We start from the raw sequence: 15,737 nt of genomic DNA on the forward strand, positions 1-15,737 counted from the left end.
ACTAAAACGTAATGCTCATCTTACAAAATTGGCAGAACGCCGTACTATTGCAAGACAATGTCTTTTTCATAAATTTTACTATCACCCCATGACCAAGTCTGTTATCAGCCCTGCCCACCGCACCTCTAGCCGCACGAACCACCAGAAGGCCGTTTACCCTCCCCTGCCCGGACTAGTGCTCACCTGTCATCATTTTTTTGTCCGCACTGCAAAGGACTGGAATGACTTGCCCAACACCGTCGTACTTCACTCCGACCTATCATCATTCAAAAAATCCATTGAATCAACTATGTGCCCTGAATTCCACTCCCTCATCTAATACCCCTTCAGTGGGGCCTTTGAGGTTGTAAAGAATAAATAAATAAATAAATAAATAAATAAATAAATAAAAATAATTTTATAATCCATTACATTTCACTAAAGCGAAGTACACGTGGCGTACCACGCGTCAATTCATACGTCTGCGCTGGTGACGTATTTATAAGCTTTCTCGAGAAGCTCAGGCTGCTGCAGACAACGGCTGGAAGTGCGCTCTGGCAGAGAATCGGATACCGCGAGCAGATGGTAGGAATGACGAGGACGGAAATGATCCCCCGGCGAGCTTCGCAAATCCCTCAAGGTAGCGCCAATACCAAGGAATATGGACCCCAAAACTCCACCCAGGGAGAATAGAAGCGAGGGCCAAATCTATCCTGAAAATATACGCTCCTCACGACACGACGGTGTATGCAGACGCGTCCTCGGGAGGAGGAGACACCAAAATTGCAGTGCCCACGGTGGTCGATTCGTCTCTAAGCGAAATGATTGGCGCGTCTATGCGAGGCTGCACGGTAACAGAGGCCGAGAAAGTAGCCTTTGGTTTACCTGAGGCGGAGGGTTATTAGAACTGCGCGGTCGCTAACAATACTCACGGACTCTCAAACAGCCTGCTGAAATTACATGAATGGCAGGATATGTCGTCACGCGCTCCGTATACTATTCGCAGCGAGCGACAGATTAAAAAAAACAAGAAGAAAATGACCGCACCACACGCAAAAATTGTGTGAGTACCGGGGCACACGGGGACGGCAGGGAACGAAAAGGCCGACAGCTCGAGGATACACTACTTTCTGAGCAGGCGACGAGACGGCGGAACTCGTGCCAGCTCTCAAGAAATACTCGGCCATTCTACAAAACTATACAGTGGCCGAAGAATCTGATTTCACCCGCCGCACAAGTCTCTCAACAGAGAGGAAGCTGTCACTTGGAGACAGTTACACACAGGTTCTTACCCAAACCCACACATGCAAAACAAAATGTACCCTACGATATACGCGGACAAATGTCCCTGGTGCGACGAAAAACTCAGACTACCCCACATCTCATGGGCCTGTCCAAAGACAGACGTGGTCCCTAAAATATAAAACCCGTGTGCGGAGCAATGGGACACTCTGCTGTCCAGCGGCCACTGTGAAGACCAGCAATGTCTGGTACAGCAAGCTCAACGGGCGGCAGTGGCCAGCGGAGCCCCGGACTCAGGGTAACCAACCATTAATTAAAAGTGGACGAGCTCGACAGAGAAACCTCGTGGGGATAGAGCTAAGGATAATAATAATAATAATTGGTTTTTGGAGAAAAGAAATGGCGCAGTATCTGTCTCATATATCGTTGGACACCTGAACCGCGCCGTAAGGGAAGAGATAAAGGAGGGAGTGAAAGAAGAAAGGAATAATAGGTGCCGTAGTGGAGGGCTCCGGAATAATTTCGACCACCTGGGGATCTTTAACGTGCACTGACATCGCACAGCACACGGGCGCCTTAGCGTTTTTTCTCCATAAAAACGCAGCCGCCGCGGTCGGGTTCGAACCCGGGAACTCCGGATCAGTAGTCGAGCGCCCTAACCACTGAGCCACCGCGGCGGGGCAGAGCTAAGGAGAGAATATCTTTTAAGATGCCCCAAAACCACAGAGTGCAATAAAGTTTTCTCCTCCTTCTCTCCTCATCCTCGAGGAGCGCAATTTCGCCGTAAATTGGCGATTACTGTTAACATACGAGGAAAGCAATGTAGTGTATGTACCTAACAATGGAACTGTCATAATTAAAATGCAAAAAACAGACGACATAGAGAAAGGCTAGATGCAAAAACGAGCGCTGCGTATATCGGTTCGCATTGTGCGCACTCAGGCTGTGTATAGCCGTTATACGCAGCATGTTAAAATAACATGGGCAGTTTATTCAGACAAGTACAAGTGCTTAGGTCATCATCATCATCATCACCAGCCCTACTACACCCACTGCAGGGAAAATGCCTCTCCCATGTCTCTCCAATTAACCATGTCCTTTGCCAATTGCATCCACCCTTTTCCTGCAAACTTCTTAATCTCATCCGCACACCTAACCTTCTGCCGCCCCTGCTGTAGTGGCGGCAGAAGGTTAGGTGGGTTGGGTGGTGGTGGGGAAAAGATTTTGATGAAATTGTTTAGGAGGTTGTAGCGGCGGTTGAAGCTCTCAGTCCGGAACCCCATTGGCGTAGGATTCTGTCCGGGCTCCTTCGATGGGTTCCTTTTTACTCTTTTCGTCCGAGCTGGTCAGAGATGTCTACCACCCCTCCTGCGTTGGCTGGTTATTAATAGCGACCGCCTGATTTCGTTGGCAGGAACTTGCCATAGGGTACAGGACCGCCTTCTCACCGCAAAATTTGCATCGTGAGTCCAATGACTCCGTATCTTTTGCGTGTAGTCTTCGAGAGTTGTTGTAAGTGTCGGTCTGTAGCTTTCGGAGGTGTAGTTCTTCCACTTTCTCTAGTGTCTTACCCGGCGGACGGTAGACCCGACATGATAATCTTAACTTCTTAAGTATGTCGGTGTAATTTAGTACTGCGGTAGGAGGTTGCACGACATCCGTACTATGTGCCCGGGGAAAAAATGCTCTAATGAGGCATGTGCGCTCTCGTTGCCTGGGACGCCCTGGTAACCAGGTACCAATATAAAGTGTTTGTGTGTGGATTTGTAGCCACGGATGTAGCTGGCTTGCAGGATTTTAGCTGCTAGCGGTGCGATCCTACCCCTGAGGTAATTGCGATACGCTGTCTGTGAATCTGTATGAATGTATTCCGAGGTAATGTGTGTTGCAGCTAGAACAATCGCCACTGCTTCCGCAGCCAGAATGTCGAGGCTACCTAGTACTTGTCCGTCCATTATTCTAAAGCGAAAGCTTTGCTACGTCAGCCAGCGAGCCATTTCGGCTCGTCGCGCCGTATGCCGTATGTCGTATGCCGTGACCGACCTTAAGCCGCCGTTGCCTAGCAACACCGCAGCTGCGCTCCAAGAGATGGCGGCACCGTCGACGCCGCTGCCGTAGACGCTCGCTCCACCAGATGAGCTCCGCTGCGGTAGAGGGAGCTCAGATGTCACTTCGCTGCGGGTATATATATTGATACGGGAATAAAAGAAGAGGCTCTAGCACGAGGGAGATAGAACGAGAAAGCTTGGCCGCCGCCGGTCGTGCTTCGCCGGCTCTCCTCCGTACTACTGCTATATTTCTCTGGGCGGGCCCGTGGCCACCCCGTGGCATCCCACACCGTAACATTTTGGTGGCAGAAGTGGGATGTGGGGATGCGGGATGGGGCAGCTCTTTGTGATGACGTATCTTTCTCCCTTGTGAGGCTAACACTCTTTCTCCGCTGTGTCGGCGTGCGTGCCGGCGACTTCGAAGTGGCCCTCGTCGTCTTGGCTGCGGCAGGCGTTCTCCTGGCAGGACTCTTGGCTGCCGGCGACTTTGGTCGCCCGGGACTCTTAGCTGCTGGAGATCGTGGACGCCCAGGACTCTTGGCTGCTGGAGACCGTGGGCGACCAGGACTCCTGGCTGCCGGTGACTTTGGGCTCCCGGGGCTCTTGAGGCGTGTCACCTTTGCAGGGGCACGACCTGGGCTCTTTGAGGCGGGAGTACGGCAAGGGCTTTTCGCAGGAGTACGCCCCGGGCTCTTGGCTGCCGGACTTCTCTTCGTCGGACTCTTGCCGGGCGTCTTTTTTGTTGGGCTGGGCGCCCTAGGTGACACGGCCTTCCTGCCTGGCGAACGCGAGGTTCGCGAGGATGAGGAGGCCGTGGTGGTGGTAGTGGCGGATCGGCCAGCGCTGCGGCTTCGGCTGCGGCTCGTGGCACGCTTGGTTGGTGTCTTCGAGCGGCTACGCGGTGACATGGTCCGAGAGCTGCGGGTGGTGCGGCTAACTGTAGACTCGGTCTCTACAGCACCCTTCTTCGGGGGAGCCATCCTGGAGTACTAATGCCTGTCTACCGCGGTCGCCGATTTCTCGAGAGTCCCCCGCATTTGACGGCACCGTCTCGTGGGATGCTTACCGCATCCAGCTGGACGGTATTGCGGCGGCGACAGGCTGGGACGAGCAAATGAAGGCATGGATGCTCGTGGCAAAACTGAGGGGCCGCGCCACCGAGCTGCTGCAGAACGTGCCGCCCGACCAGCTGGGCTCTTACACTGTTCTGGCGGGCCTCCTCGCCGACCACAATGGTGCCTCAGGTCAACCCCGTGTGCAGTACCACCGCCTGCGAGCCCGCCGACAAGAGCCCGGGGAGACGTACCAGGACCTCGCCGCCGCCATTGAGCGCCTGGCTCTGCAGTCGCTGCCGGGAGCGCCTCAGAACGCCGTGGCCCTGGTCGGCACCGAGGCGTTTGTCGACGCCATCCGACTCCCCGAGGTGCAGCGCTTGGTCCGCTCTGGCCGTCCTGATTCCGTCCGCGCCGCCATGGCGCTCGCCATCGAGGCGGAATTGACTTTGCTGGCCACGCGGGGGTCGCCACCGTCTGCCTAGCGCAGCGTCCGGGTGCAGGCTCCTCGGTCCGCAGCCCCAACTGCGGCCTCTATCCGACGCCTGCGTAACGACGTCCGCATGACCTGCTTCCGCTGCGGCCTGCGGGGACACTACGCGAGGGACTCTGCCGGCCCTCCAACGTCGGGAAACGATTTGGAGGAACTCCGGGGGCACCGTTCCGCCGAATAAAGTCCGTCCCCACACTCCTTCGTTCTCCGCGTCCCCTCCTTTCGTCGGCTCCGATTACCACTGATGCTCCTTACGTGCTCGTCGACGTCGCCCTGCTTGACCGGCACGTAAAGGCCTTGGTTGACACTGGAGCGGCTGTCAATGTACTGCACAAATCGTTTGTTGCTAACGCGCCCCACCTGCTTCTGCCAGCCGCCAAAACCCGGCTCTTAGCTTTTAACGGCACCCCTGTGGAGCAAGTCGGACGTGTCGTCGTCAACCTGACAGCACTCGGAAATACCATCTCCACCGAGTTTGTTGTCGCAGACAGCCCTATTTGGCCAGTGGTCCTCGGGTGCGGGTGGTGCCAGCAAGCCGGAGTCGTCCTTAATTTTACTAGAACCAAACCATGGGCGAGCCGAACTCTCTGTGGGCCGGGCTGGCTTAGCCGGGTTTCCAGCCTCGGTGTCGCCCTGTGGCAGTCCCTGGTGTCGGCGACTAAGCGTGCCTCAGCATCTCTGCGTGACCTCGCGACGAAGTGGCCGTGTCGAGTCAAGCCGTTCTACGTCACTACCGTGACTGTGGCGTCCGCCGTGACCCTGCCACCGGGTGCGGCAACGTGGGTGTATGCCAAGCTTGACAGTCCGGTCACAGCAGACGTGCTGTTCGAACCCATCCGGTGTTCAGCTCCAGCCCGTCAGATGACCTCCCCTCGAAGCTTTCTGCCTGTGCTCAAAGGAGAGGCCCACGTATTTATACTCAACATCAGCAGCGTACCTCTCGCGCTGACTCCCGGCACGCAATTAGGTACAGCCTCAGTTTTGGACCCCGGGTCACCAGTGGCGTCTCTGCAACCTGAAGCCCCGCCTCGCCACCCTCCAGCGCCGGCGATCCTATCATGGGGAGAATTTAACTTTGGACCCAGCCTGACCTGCGCGGAGCTCGCCTCTCTGAAGACCTTGCTGCTCGAGCATCGCAGTTGCCTTGCTCTCAGCGCCGGTGAACTCGGGTGCACTTCCTGAGCTCAACACCGGATCAACACCGAAAACCGCGGGCCCGTTCATCACCAACCTCGCCGTGTAGCGCCAGCCGAACGGAGAGTCATCCAGCAGCACGTGTGCGACATGCTTGACCAGGGAATCATTGCCCCTTCTTGTAGCCCTTGGTCCTCCCCTGTCGTCCTTGTGCGCAAGAAGGATGGAACACTCCGCTTCTGCGTTGACTATCGGAAGCTAAATGCTATTACTAATTGCGACGTGTACCCGCGCCTCGCCTCGACGATGCGCTTGACCGCCTGAAGGGGGCCCGTTATTTTTCCACGCTAGATCTGCTCTCGGGCTACTGGCAGGTGCCTGTTCACCCCGATGATGCGGAAAAGACGGCTTTCGTGACTCCCGACGGCCTTTACCAGTTCAACCGTATGCCCTTCGGTCTCTCGAACGCTCCAGCCACCTTACAGCGTCTCATGGACCGAGTCTTAGGCCATTTGAAGTGGACTATGGCGTTGGTCTACCTGGATGACGTAATTGTCTACGCGGCTACATTTGAAGAACACCAGAGACGCCTCAAACTCGTCCTCGAAGCCCTTACCTCTGCTGGGCTTCGCTTAAAACCAAAAAAAAAGTGTTTCTTCGGTTTCGCGGAGGTGACGTACTTGGGTCACGTTGTGAGCCGGCATGGCATCCATCCCGACCCTGAAAAGCTAAAAGCGCTTACAGCTTACGAAGCTCCCACCACCGCCAAGGAGCTCAAAAGTTTCCTTGGATTTGCTTCGTATTTCCGTCGTTTCATTCCGGACTTTGCCAAGCGCAGCGCTCCATTGACCGCCCTGCTGAAGAAGAATGCACCGTGGAGTTGGACGCAGGCCCAACAGCTCGCGTTTCTTGACGTCAAGCACGCCCTCCTCGAGCCTCCTACATTGGCCCATTACGACGAATCGGCCCCCATCGTCCTCCACACGGATGCCAGCCAAGATGGGCTCGGCGCTGTCCTCCTGCAAGAAGACGAGTCTGGTGACCACAAAGTCCTAGCTTATGCCAGCCGCCAGCTTTCCGACGTTGAGCGCCGCCGCCACTCTTCAGAACTCGAGTGCCTCGCCGTTGTCTGGGCCGTCGAGAAGTTCCGTCCCTACCTGTACGGCCGTCACTTCACCATAGTCACGGACAATAGCGCTCTCACTTGGCTGCAGTACGCCAAACATTTGAATGCCAAGATTGCACGCTGGTCCCTGCAACTTCAAGAGTACAATTTCACAATAGTGCATCGGCGCGGCTCTGCCCATCAAGATGCCGATTTCCTTTCTCGCCACCCTTGTTCCGTGACGGCTTTGACGGACCTGAGGACTGCACGAACGCAAGATCCCGCCATTGCTGCCATAATCCACTCCCTTGGCACCGCCGCCGGCGCAGGCCTCCGCCAACTACGCCGGGTCTATCGAATGAAGGACGACCTCTTGTGTCATGTGAAGCGGCTCCGTGGTCGACCACCCGTCTGGTTGCCAGTTGTGCCGGCAACACTGCGGTCGCAAATCTTGCGCGGCTTACACGACGCTCCCACGGCTGGTCACCTTGGTCGCGGCAAGACCTACGCACGAGTGTCGGAGCGGTTTTGGTGGCCTAATATGTCCAGAGATGTCAAGGAACACGTGGCGTCCTGCCAGACATGCCAGTACAGAAAACCGTCCACAGGTGTAACCAAGCCACCCCCGCAGGCTTTTTCGCCACCAAGTTCACCTTTCGAGCTGGTTGGACTGGATCATTCGGGCCCGTTTCCGAAGACGCGTGCCGGCAACCGGTATGTTCTGGTTGCGATCGACTACTTCTCCAAGTGGGTCGAAACACTGCCCGTTCCAGACACGTCGTCCGCTCATGCCGTCGCGTTTGTGGAACAGCCTCTCGTTCTTCGGCACGGTGTTCCCCGGCGCCTCATCACGGACCGTGGGAGCTGCTTTATGTCCCATGAATTCGAGCGAGCCCTCCGCTCCTTCGGCATTGCGCATTCCACTACATCCGTCAATCATCCGCAGTGCAATGGCCTCGTGGAGCGTGTTAACCGTACCCTCACGGATATACTCGCATCCTACGTCGCTCCGTCCCACACAAACTGGGATCGTTTTGTTTCTGCTGCAGCTTTTGCAGTCAACACTGCAGCGCAAGAAACAACGCATGTGACGCCGTTCTCAGTCGTCTATGGCAGAACGCCCTCCATCCCTCTCGACGCGCAGTTGGGCCTTCCCCATCCTACTGCGTCACCAACTGAATCTGCTCAACGACTTCATTCCGCCCGCCTCGACGCCCAGCGCAACCTCCTCACGGCTCACGCGCGTGTGCAAGCGGCCAACGCGGCAGCACCACCACATCCCCCCTTCCGGTCCGGTGACTTGGTCCTCGTTCGCCGCACCATCCGTGCGACTGGCCGTGCCGCAAAGCTCTTGCCCCGCTACCGCGGCCCTTACCGTGTCGTTGCCCGACTCGGCCCCGTGACATACCGCCTCGAAGACCTGCCAGAGCATCGACCATGCGGTGTGCACCACATTTTCCCAGAGCATATTTCAAACATGAAGAGATATGTCTACGGCGCCTGCGGTGACTCCGACTTAGCTACCGGGTCCTCATCAGTGCCGTCGTCGCCTGCTGGCTCCATGCCTTCCCCACGCAATGCAGTCCCATAAACGGATCGCCGCTCAATATGCATAAAACTCCCTGAAGTTAGCCTAACCGGTGTGGGACCTTCTTCGGCGACTGCAGACACCTTCGCCCAGCTCACACACTTCGAATTCAACGAAGAGTGTGACCGTTTCCTATCTGCGAGCCCACATTGCATCGCCCCAGGAAACCCTGCATCAAAGCACGGCCTGACTTCTCCGCCCCCCCCCCCCCCCGGTGGAAAGGTGATACGGGAATAAAAGAAGAGGCGGAGAGCGAGCGCGAGCGGCGAGCGCGCGGCTCTAGCACGAGGGAGATAGAACGAGAAAGCTTCGCCGCCGCCGGTCGTGCTTCGCCGGCTCTCCTCCGTACTACTTCTATATTTCTCTGGGCGGGCCCGTGGCCACCCCGTGGCATCCCACACCGTAACAATATATATATATATATATATATATATATATATATATATATATATATATATATATATATATATATATATATATATATATATATATATATATATGCGCTTCGCCTCAATGCATTGTACCATCATATCTGATACCTGATTTAATATCTGCAGCGGGACCTTGGACTTATGACATTAAACCAATTTTTGGATAATGGCGGAGTGCTTGGCTTGAAGCACTCTGGCACGGGTCTGCCCGGTATTGCACTGTCTCTGGGATCGCGGCACGTCTTTTCTTTAACTCTTTGTTCTCCTATCTTTACCCCCTCCTACTTGCTGCACCCGAAAGCGAGGGTGGCTCGGCTTGATGCAGTAGGCAGGCCCGTGCTCTTTCCTTTTCCTTCTTCCTCTCAACAACATCACTCAGTGTATTGTAGTCGTTCCGGACAGTGCGAAAGAGACGAAACAACGACTGAATGAAGCGAGGAAGAGACAACGCGCTCAAGAGACGGCAGAACAACGCGCCGCGCGGCTCGAGAAGCATCGTAACGAAGACGAAGCTAGAAGTCGTGCCACGTCCCGGAGTGACTCTTCAACTGCGAAAGAGTCAGGTTTGAATTCTCGAGAGCGTCGGAATGATACGCAGCGTATTCGACGTGCCGAGGAAAAGAAGCTTTCGCATTTCGACTAGAGTTAATCAGAGCTAAACCACAGCCAATTTTTATTATGGCGCACTACCGCGACGGCCTTCATTTCCTGCTCGGAATTGGAAGTGCGTGTTGCGGAAACGTTTGGGAGACTACTAAAAAGGCACTGAAAAGCCTGACAAAGCGCCCTCCCCTTTCCAATCCACCAAATTTTACTTGCTCAAGTTCATTGACAAAGCAGAAGTACCATCAATGCAGCCTAGAAACCTTTTTATGAAACACCTTCAACAAGTCCCTTCAAAGAGCACATAATGCAGGCTTGAGGCACTGTGAATAAAAGACAAGTTTACACAAGAGAATTTAAACCATTACTATATACTGTGACAATACGTGTACTTTTTTTGTATGGCAGCATATATAATACCTTGATGCATACGTTATCTGTTGTCTATAACCGCATTATTGCATTCTTTTTATGTCAATAAGCCTAAAAGGCTCTCGAACGAGAGTATTACTTGGTGGGGGGCGTAGATAAATTACACCACATAAATACACTTATTGAAAATTCAAAATTTGTCTTTGGGGAAAGGAAATTGCGCAGTATCTGTCTCACATATCGGCAGACACCTCAACCGCACCGTATGGGAACGGATAAAGGAGGGACTAACAGAATAAAGGAAGAAAGAGGTGCCCTAGTGGAGGGCTCTGAATAATTTCGACCACCAGGGGATCTTTAACTGTGTGATGTCAGTGCACGTTAAAGATCCCCAGTTGGTTGAAAGTACTTCCTCAGCCGTGTGCTCTACACTACCCCATACCTAGAACTATCCACACGCGACACAAATACTTTGGATGCCTTGATCCGCAAGGCATTCAAAGTCGCACTTCATCTTCCCCTCAACACCCCCACAGACAGATTACTAGGCCTGGGCCTCCACAACACGATCGGGGAACTCGTGGAGACCCTTCGACAGGCCCAATACATAAGGCTTACACAAACCTCCACAGGCCGGTATATCCTGGACTCCCTCGGAATCAGAATACCGGCCAACGACCCAACCCTCCTCCCCATTCCTCGATCCCTTCACCGAGAGCTGGTCATCAAGCCACTCCCAAAAAATATGCACCCTTCCCACCATGAGCAGCGCCGCAGAGCCCGTGCGAAGGCACTCCACCGAGTGTACGGCTCCGAGCCGGACGCCGTATGGGTGGACGCCGCCTGCACGGGTGACGGAGCAACCGCAGCCGTGGTGGACTGCTCTTCATCCGCCCTCCTCACACTATTTCTCCCCCCTGACACCACCCCAGAGGCTGCAGAGGAAGCCGCCATCGCAATTGCCATCACCCGCACGGAAGCCCAGTACATTTTAACAGACTCTAAAACTGCAATTCTAAATTTTGCGCGAGGCCGAGTCTACGTCCCTGCTTTTGGCATACTGGGCTCGCCCGATGCACCCCCCCCCCCCCCCCATGTAGAGCTTATATGGGTGCCTGCGCACTCCGGGAATCCCGGAAACGAGGCCGCCAACCTTTTAGCCCGAGGTTCTTTAAACCGGGTTCAGGTGGCCTCGCATCGGGGATTCGCGAGGGTGTGAATGCACTCGTTCAGCGAGATGACGCAGGCCTACAGAGCCTCGCGCCAGCTCTACCCCCCGCCCCACCCCTCCCTAGATAGCAAACACGCAACACTCTGGCGCAAACTACACACACACTCCCCTCACCCCTGACCCTAGCCCACTATCACCCCTCCTTCCCCACTCCTGCCTGCACCTTGTGCCCAGAACCATTCGCCTCTTCCCTCCACATCCTCTCCCTCTGCCCGGCGGACCCTCTCCCGCGCGGCCTAGAGGACCTCAAGACCTGGGAGGACTGGGAGACCCTGCTGCGCTCGGAGGACCCGGCCGTGCAGACAATCGCCACCGGCCTTGCTGCCAGTGTTATGGACCTTAGGGACATAAACACTTGAGTGCAGTGGGGTCGTGCGGAGACCCAGGGGCGTGCCCCGACTTGCTCTCCAACAATAAAGTTTTTTTCTCTCTCTCTCTCTTCCGAGCCCTCCACTAAGCTACCTCTTTCTTCCTTTCTTCTCTTAGACCCTCCTTTATCCGTTCCCATACGGTGCGGTTAAGGTGTCTACCGATATGCGAGACAGATACCGCGCACTTTCCTTTCCCAAAACCAATTTTCAATAAGTATATTTATGTGATTTAATTTATGTATGCGCCTCACCTTATGTAATACCTTCGTTCGAGGGTCTTTAGGGTTATTTTAAGAAAACATTCTTAGAGCACTTCAGTCTGCGTACGTAGAGGAATGCGATAGCATGTTTTTCGATGAAAGAAATGGTTTTGAGGAAAAGAATGGACGGCGCAGTCGCTCTCAGATCTCGACATCGCGGTGGACACACCAACCGTGCCTTGAACCATGCAACTGAAGGGGCATATGTGATCGGCCCGAACCCCTGTCGCAAGTCTCACAAAGCACGCATTTAAAGGTGCATATATCATTGGTCCGAACCCTTCTCGCAAGTTTGCCTTCAACTTGACTAAAATGTGTAAGTTATATATGCAAAAAGAAATGCAGTTACACCACCCAGATTGCTGTACGACGCACAATTGCTAGAAATATTGGTAAATGTATTCGGGAATACTTCCACTACATTAAGGTCAACCAGTGATGGCATCGCTAGTTTTTTATCTGCACCTGTGATATCTGTTGCTCAAACCAGGGTCGTCGCTTCGGCGCACGCGGCTGTTTACAATTTTACTAATTAACTCAATTTTCTTAATTAGACTAATCTATTTCTTAACCCCTTTTACAAATTAATGGTGCGACGCCATTGTTCTTCATGACGGTATATAACCCCATTAATTTATTACTCATTATCCTTAAACTTAAAAATTCGTTCAGAGTGACGTCATCGTGTGGACACATTTTGCGGAGAGAAGTTTGCCGACAAGTTTTTCGGACATAACTAAGCCATATAATTCTTTCGCAATATTAACACATGACACAAATGAAAATTAAAATTGGTTTTGAGGAAAGGAAATGACGCAGTAACTGTCTCACATATCTCGGTAATAATAATAATAGTAATAATTGGTTTTTGGGGAAGGATATGGCGCAGTATCTGTCTCATATATCTTTGGACACCTGAACCATGCCGTAAGGAAAGGGATAAAGGAGGGAGTGAAAGAAAGGAAGAAAAGGCGCCGTAGTGGAGGGCTCCGGAATAATTTCGACCACCTGGGGATCCTTTAACGTGCACTGACATCACACAGCACACGGGTGCCTTAGCGTTTTTCCTCCATAAAAACGCAGCCGCCGCGGTCGGGTTCCACACATATCTCGGTGGACACCGGAACCGCACAGTAAAGAAGGGATAACGGAGACAGTGAAAGAAGAAAGGTGCCGTAGTGGTCGCCCCTCCGGAATAATTTCTACCACCTGGTGATCTTAACGCACACTGAAATAGCACAGCACACGGGTGCCTTCTGCGCTTCGCCTCCATCGGAGCGACGTAAACAGCAAGGGCAATTAGGTCTGTCTACGTGAGGAATTCGAAAGCATGTGTTTTGAGGAAAGGAAAGGTTTTGAAGCGAAAATATTCATTACGCTAGGCAAAACAGCGTAGGCCAGAAAATGACCTCGAACGATCTTGAGCCCAACCACCTTAGCGATGTATGACCATATGTGGTACAGTTATGGTATCGAACCCTTGACTCCTGACCTTGACCTATGACCTGTAGTGGACCTTTGACATTGGGCGACCTTTGGGTGGACCTTTGACCTTAATAACATCCGAGGGGGTGATATGAAGTCAGGTTATGACATCCAACGGGGGTGTCCTAAGACCATGTGATACCACGTCATAGGCACGTGGTCGTGTGGGTATATATCGAACGGCTGTCGCGAGCGTGTAGCGGAGCTGCCATGGACGACCCTCAGACGCTTAGCAAGCGTGCTTACTTTTCGCAGAATTCCAGGGTTAGTCAAGTCACTTGCCATTTTTGAGGAAAGCATAGGAAGAAGTAGCTCTCAGATCTCGACATCTGGGTGTACACCTCAACCGCACCTTAAACCATGCAACTAAAAATGCATATGTCATGGGTCCGAACCCCTGTCGCAAGTTTCAGAAATCGGTTTGGTTTGGTTTATAAGGGTTTAACGTCCCAACGCAACTCAGGCTATGAGGGACGCCGTTGTGAAGGGCTCCGGAAATTTGGACCACCTGGTGTTCTTTAACGTGCACTGACGTCGCACAGTACATAATAATAATTATTAGCTGTTGTGGAAAGGAACTGGCGCAGTATCTGTCTCATATATTGCTGGACACCTAAACCGCGCCGTAAGGGAAGGAATAAAGGAGTGAGTGAAATAAGAAACGAAGGATGAGGTGCAGAAGTGGAGGGCTCCGGAATATTCTCGACCACCTGGGGATCTGTACCGTGCACTGACAGTACGCGGGCCTCTAATTTCGCCTCCGTCGAAATTCCACCGCCGCGGCCGGGATCAAACCCGCGCCTTTCGGGTCAGCAGTCGAGCGCCATAATCTCTGAGCCAACGCGGCGGCCTCAAGTCTCAGATATCATGCAGCTAAAGGTGAATATGTCATTTGTGCGAATCCCTGTCGCAAGCTAACCACCAACTTTACTAAAAAACTACATAAAAAGGAAAATGCCATGACACACCCTGAATGCTATATGACGAATGGTTGCTCAAAATATTGAGGGATGTATTCGGAAATGCTGCCACCACACTGAGGTGAACCAGTAATGATATCGCTAGGATTTCATCTGCACCTGCGGTATCTGTTACTGAAACCAGCATCGTCACTTCGGTGGACCCGCCGCGATGGCTCAGTGGTTAGGGTCTGGGCCGTAAAAAATTTCTTCGATCGAGTATTCGAGCGGAACCCCGCGGATGACTCCCTTGCCGCAGTTCTCGGGCGTGGCCACATAGGTGGAAGTCTCCACTTTTTCACCGTCGAACTTGAGGTGTTTCAAACTCGCATACTTCAGGTTCCTCTCTGCGCTCGTAGTGATGAATGACGAGAATGGAGTGCTGCTTCACATTTGCAGTTATTATATCCTCCTTCTCTGAACGAAATCCCCGAGATTCGAGGTGTCCGCAGGCTGGGCAAAGATTCCAAGTCCATCTTCATTTTCTTCAAGGAGAAAGAAGCGCCAAGATGGAGTTATCTCAACGGGGCGCCACACAAGTGCCAGCTGTGGCGAAAAAAAATATGAAGTTTGCGTCGCTTGTGACCGACTCGGGCATCGCGATGACGTGTGCCCGGATCCGAAGAGCATCAAGTGCTGTGGCTGCGGCCTCGACAACCCGTCACGCGAACACAAATGCGAGCGAAAATGCCAGCTGTGCGCCAAATAGCATGCACTCCAAGTGTCGTGAGCTTTTGCGCACTCTCTACGAAGTCAAGAAGCGCCAATGGGAGAAGATGGAGCAAGCAGCAACGACTGGTGGGGGACATTAGAGTCGACAACGCAAATCCAAAGGGAGAGAAGGCTTCAAATTCCGCGAGGTCGCTTTCCCAAAACGTTAAATGAATCAAGGCAGACCATCGCCGCCGCCCAGAGGACGCTCCGATTCCCGTGCCAGGAGCCAGTCCAGGGGGCACTCGAGCTCAAGGGATCCTGCCAACCCATGGAGACGAGGTAGGGGCAATGGTCATAAGGGTGTGAGTTTTTTGCGGGGAAGGTCTCCCAGGAAATAATCGCAGAGATGAACGGGACGAGGGAATTGAGAAATTGAAGCAAATTGTCTAAGAATTAACGGGGATAGTCGAATCGCAACGGTTCGATATCCAAAACTTAAAGAAACCACAGAGGCAGGCAACCCCCTCTCCCCACCAAACCATCAGACAAACGATCTCCGCCCCGCCGCGGTGGCTCAGTGGTTAGGGCGCTCGACTACTGATCCGGAGTTCCCGGGTTCGAACCCGACCGCGGCGGCTGCGTTTTTATGGAGGAAAAACGCTAAGGCGCCCGTGTGCTGTGCGATGTCAGTAATAATAATTGGTTTTGGGGGGAAAGGAAATGGCGCAGT

The 15,737-nt window shown here is 53.4% G+C and overlaps 2 protein-coding genes across 3 annotated transcripts in view; both read right to left on the bottom strand.

Annotated features, from left to right (window-relative positions):
* The window catches only part of LOC144132306 (galactosylceramide sulfotransferase-like), a 443,966-nt gene that overhangs the window by 355,612 nt on the left and 72,617 nt on the right, over positions 1-15,737 (bottom strand). The gene's annotated exons all lie outside the window — the stretch shown is intronic.
* LOC144133522 (uncharacterized) lies at positions 710-4,288 on the bottom strand. The gene is made up of 2 exons (XM_077666676.1): positions 3,560-4,288; positions 710-823 (listed from the first exon to the last, which is right to left on the bottom strand). The coding sequence occupies exons 1-2, from the start codon at positions 4,247-4,249 to the stop codon at positions 710-712; spliced, it is 804 nt and encodes a 267-aa protein (XP_077522802.1). The 5' UTR covers positions 4,250-4,288.

This window comes from Amblyomma americanum, chromosome 5, assembly GCF_052857255.1.
Source record: "Amblyomma americanum isolate KBUSLIRL-KWMA chromosome 5, ASM5285725v1, whole genome shotgun sequence".
Lineage (NCBI taxonomy): Eukaryota > Metazoa > Arthropoda > Arachnida > Ixodida > Ixodidae > Amblyomma > Amblyomma americanum.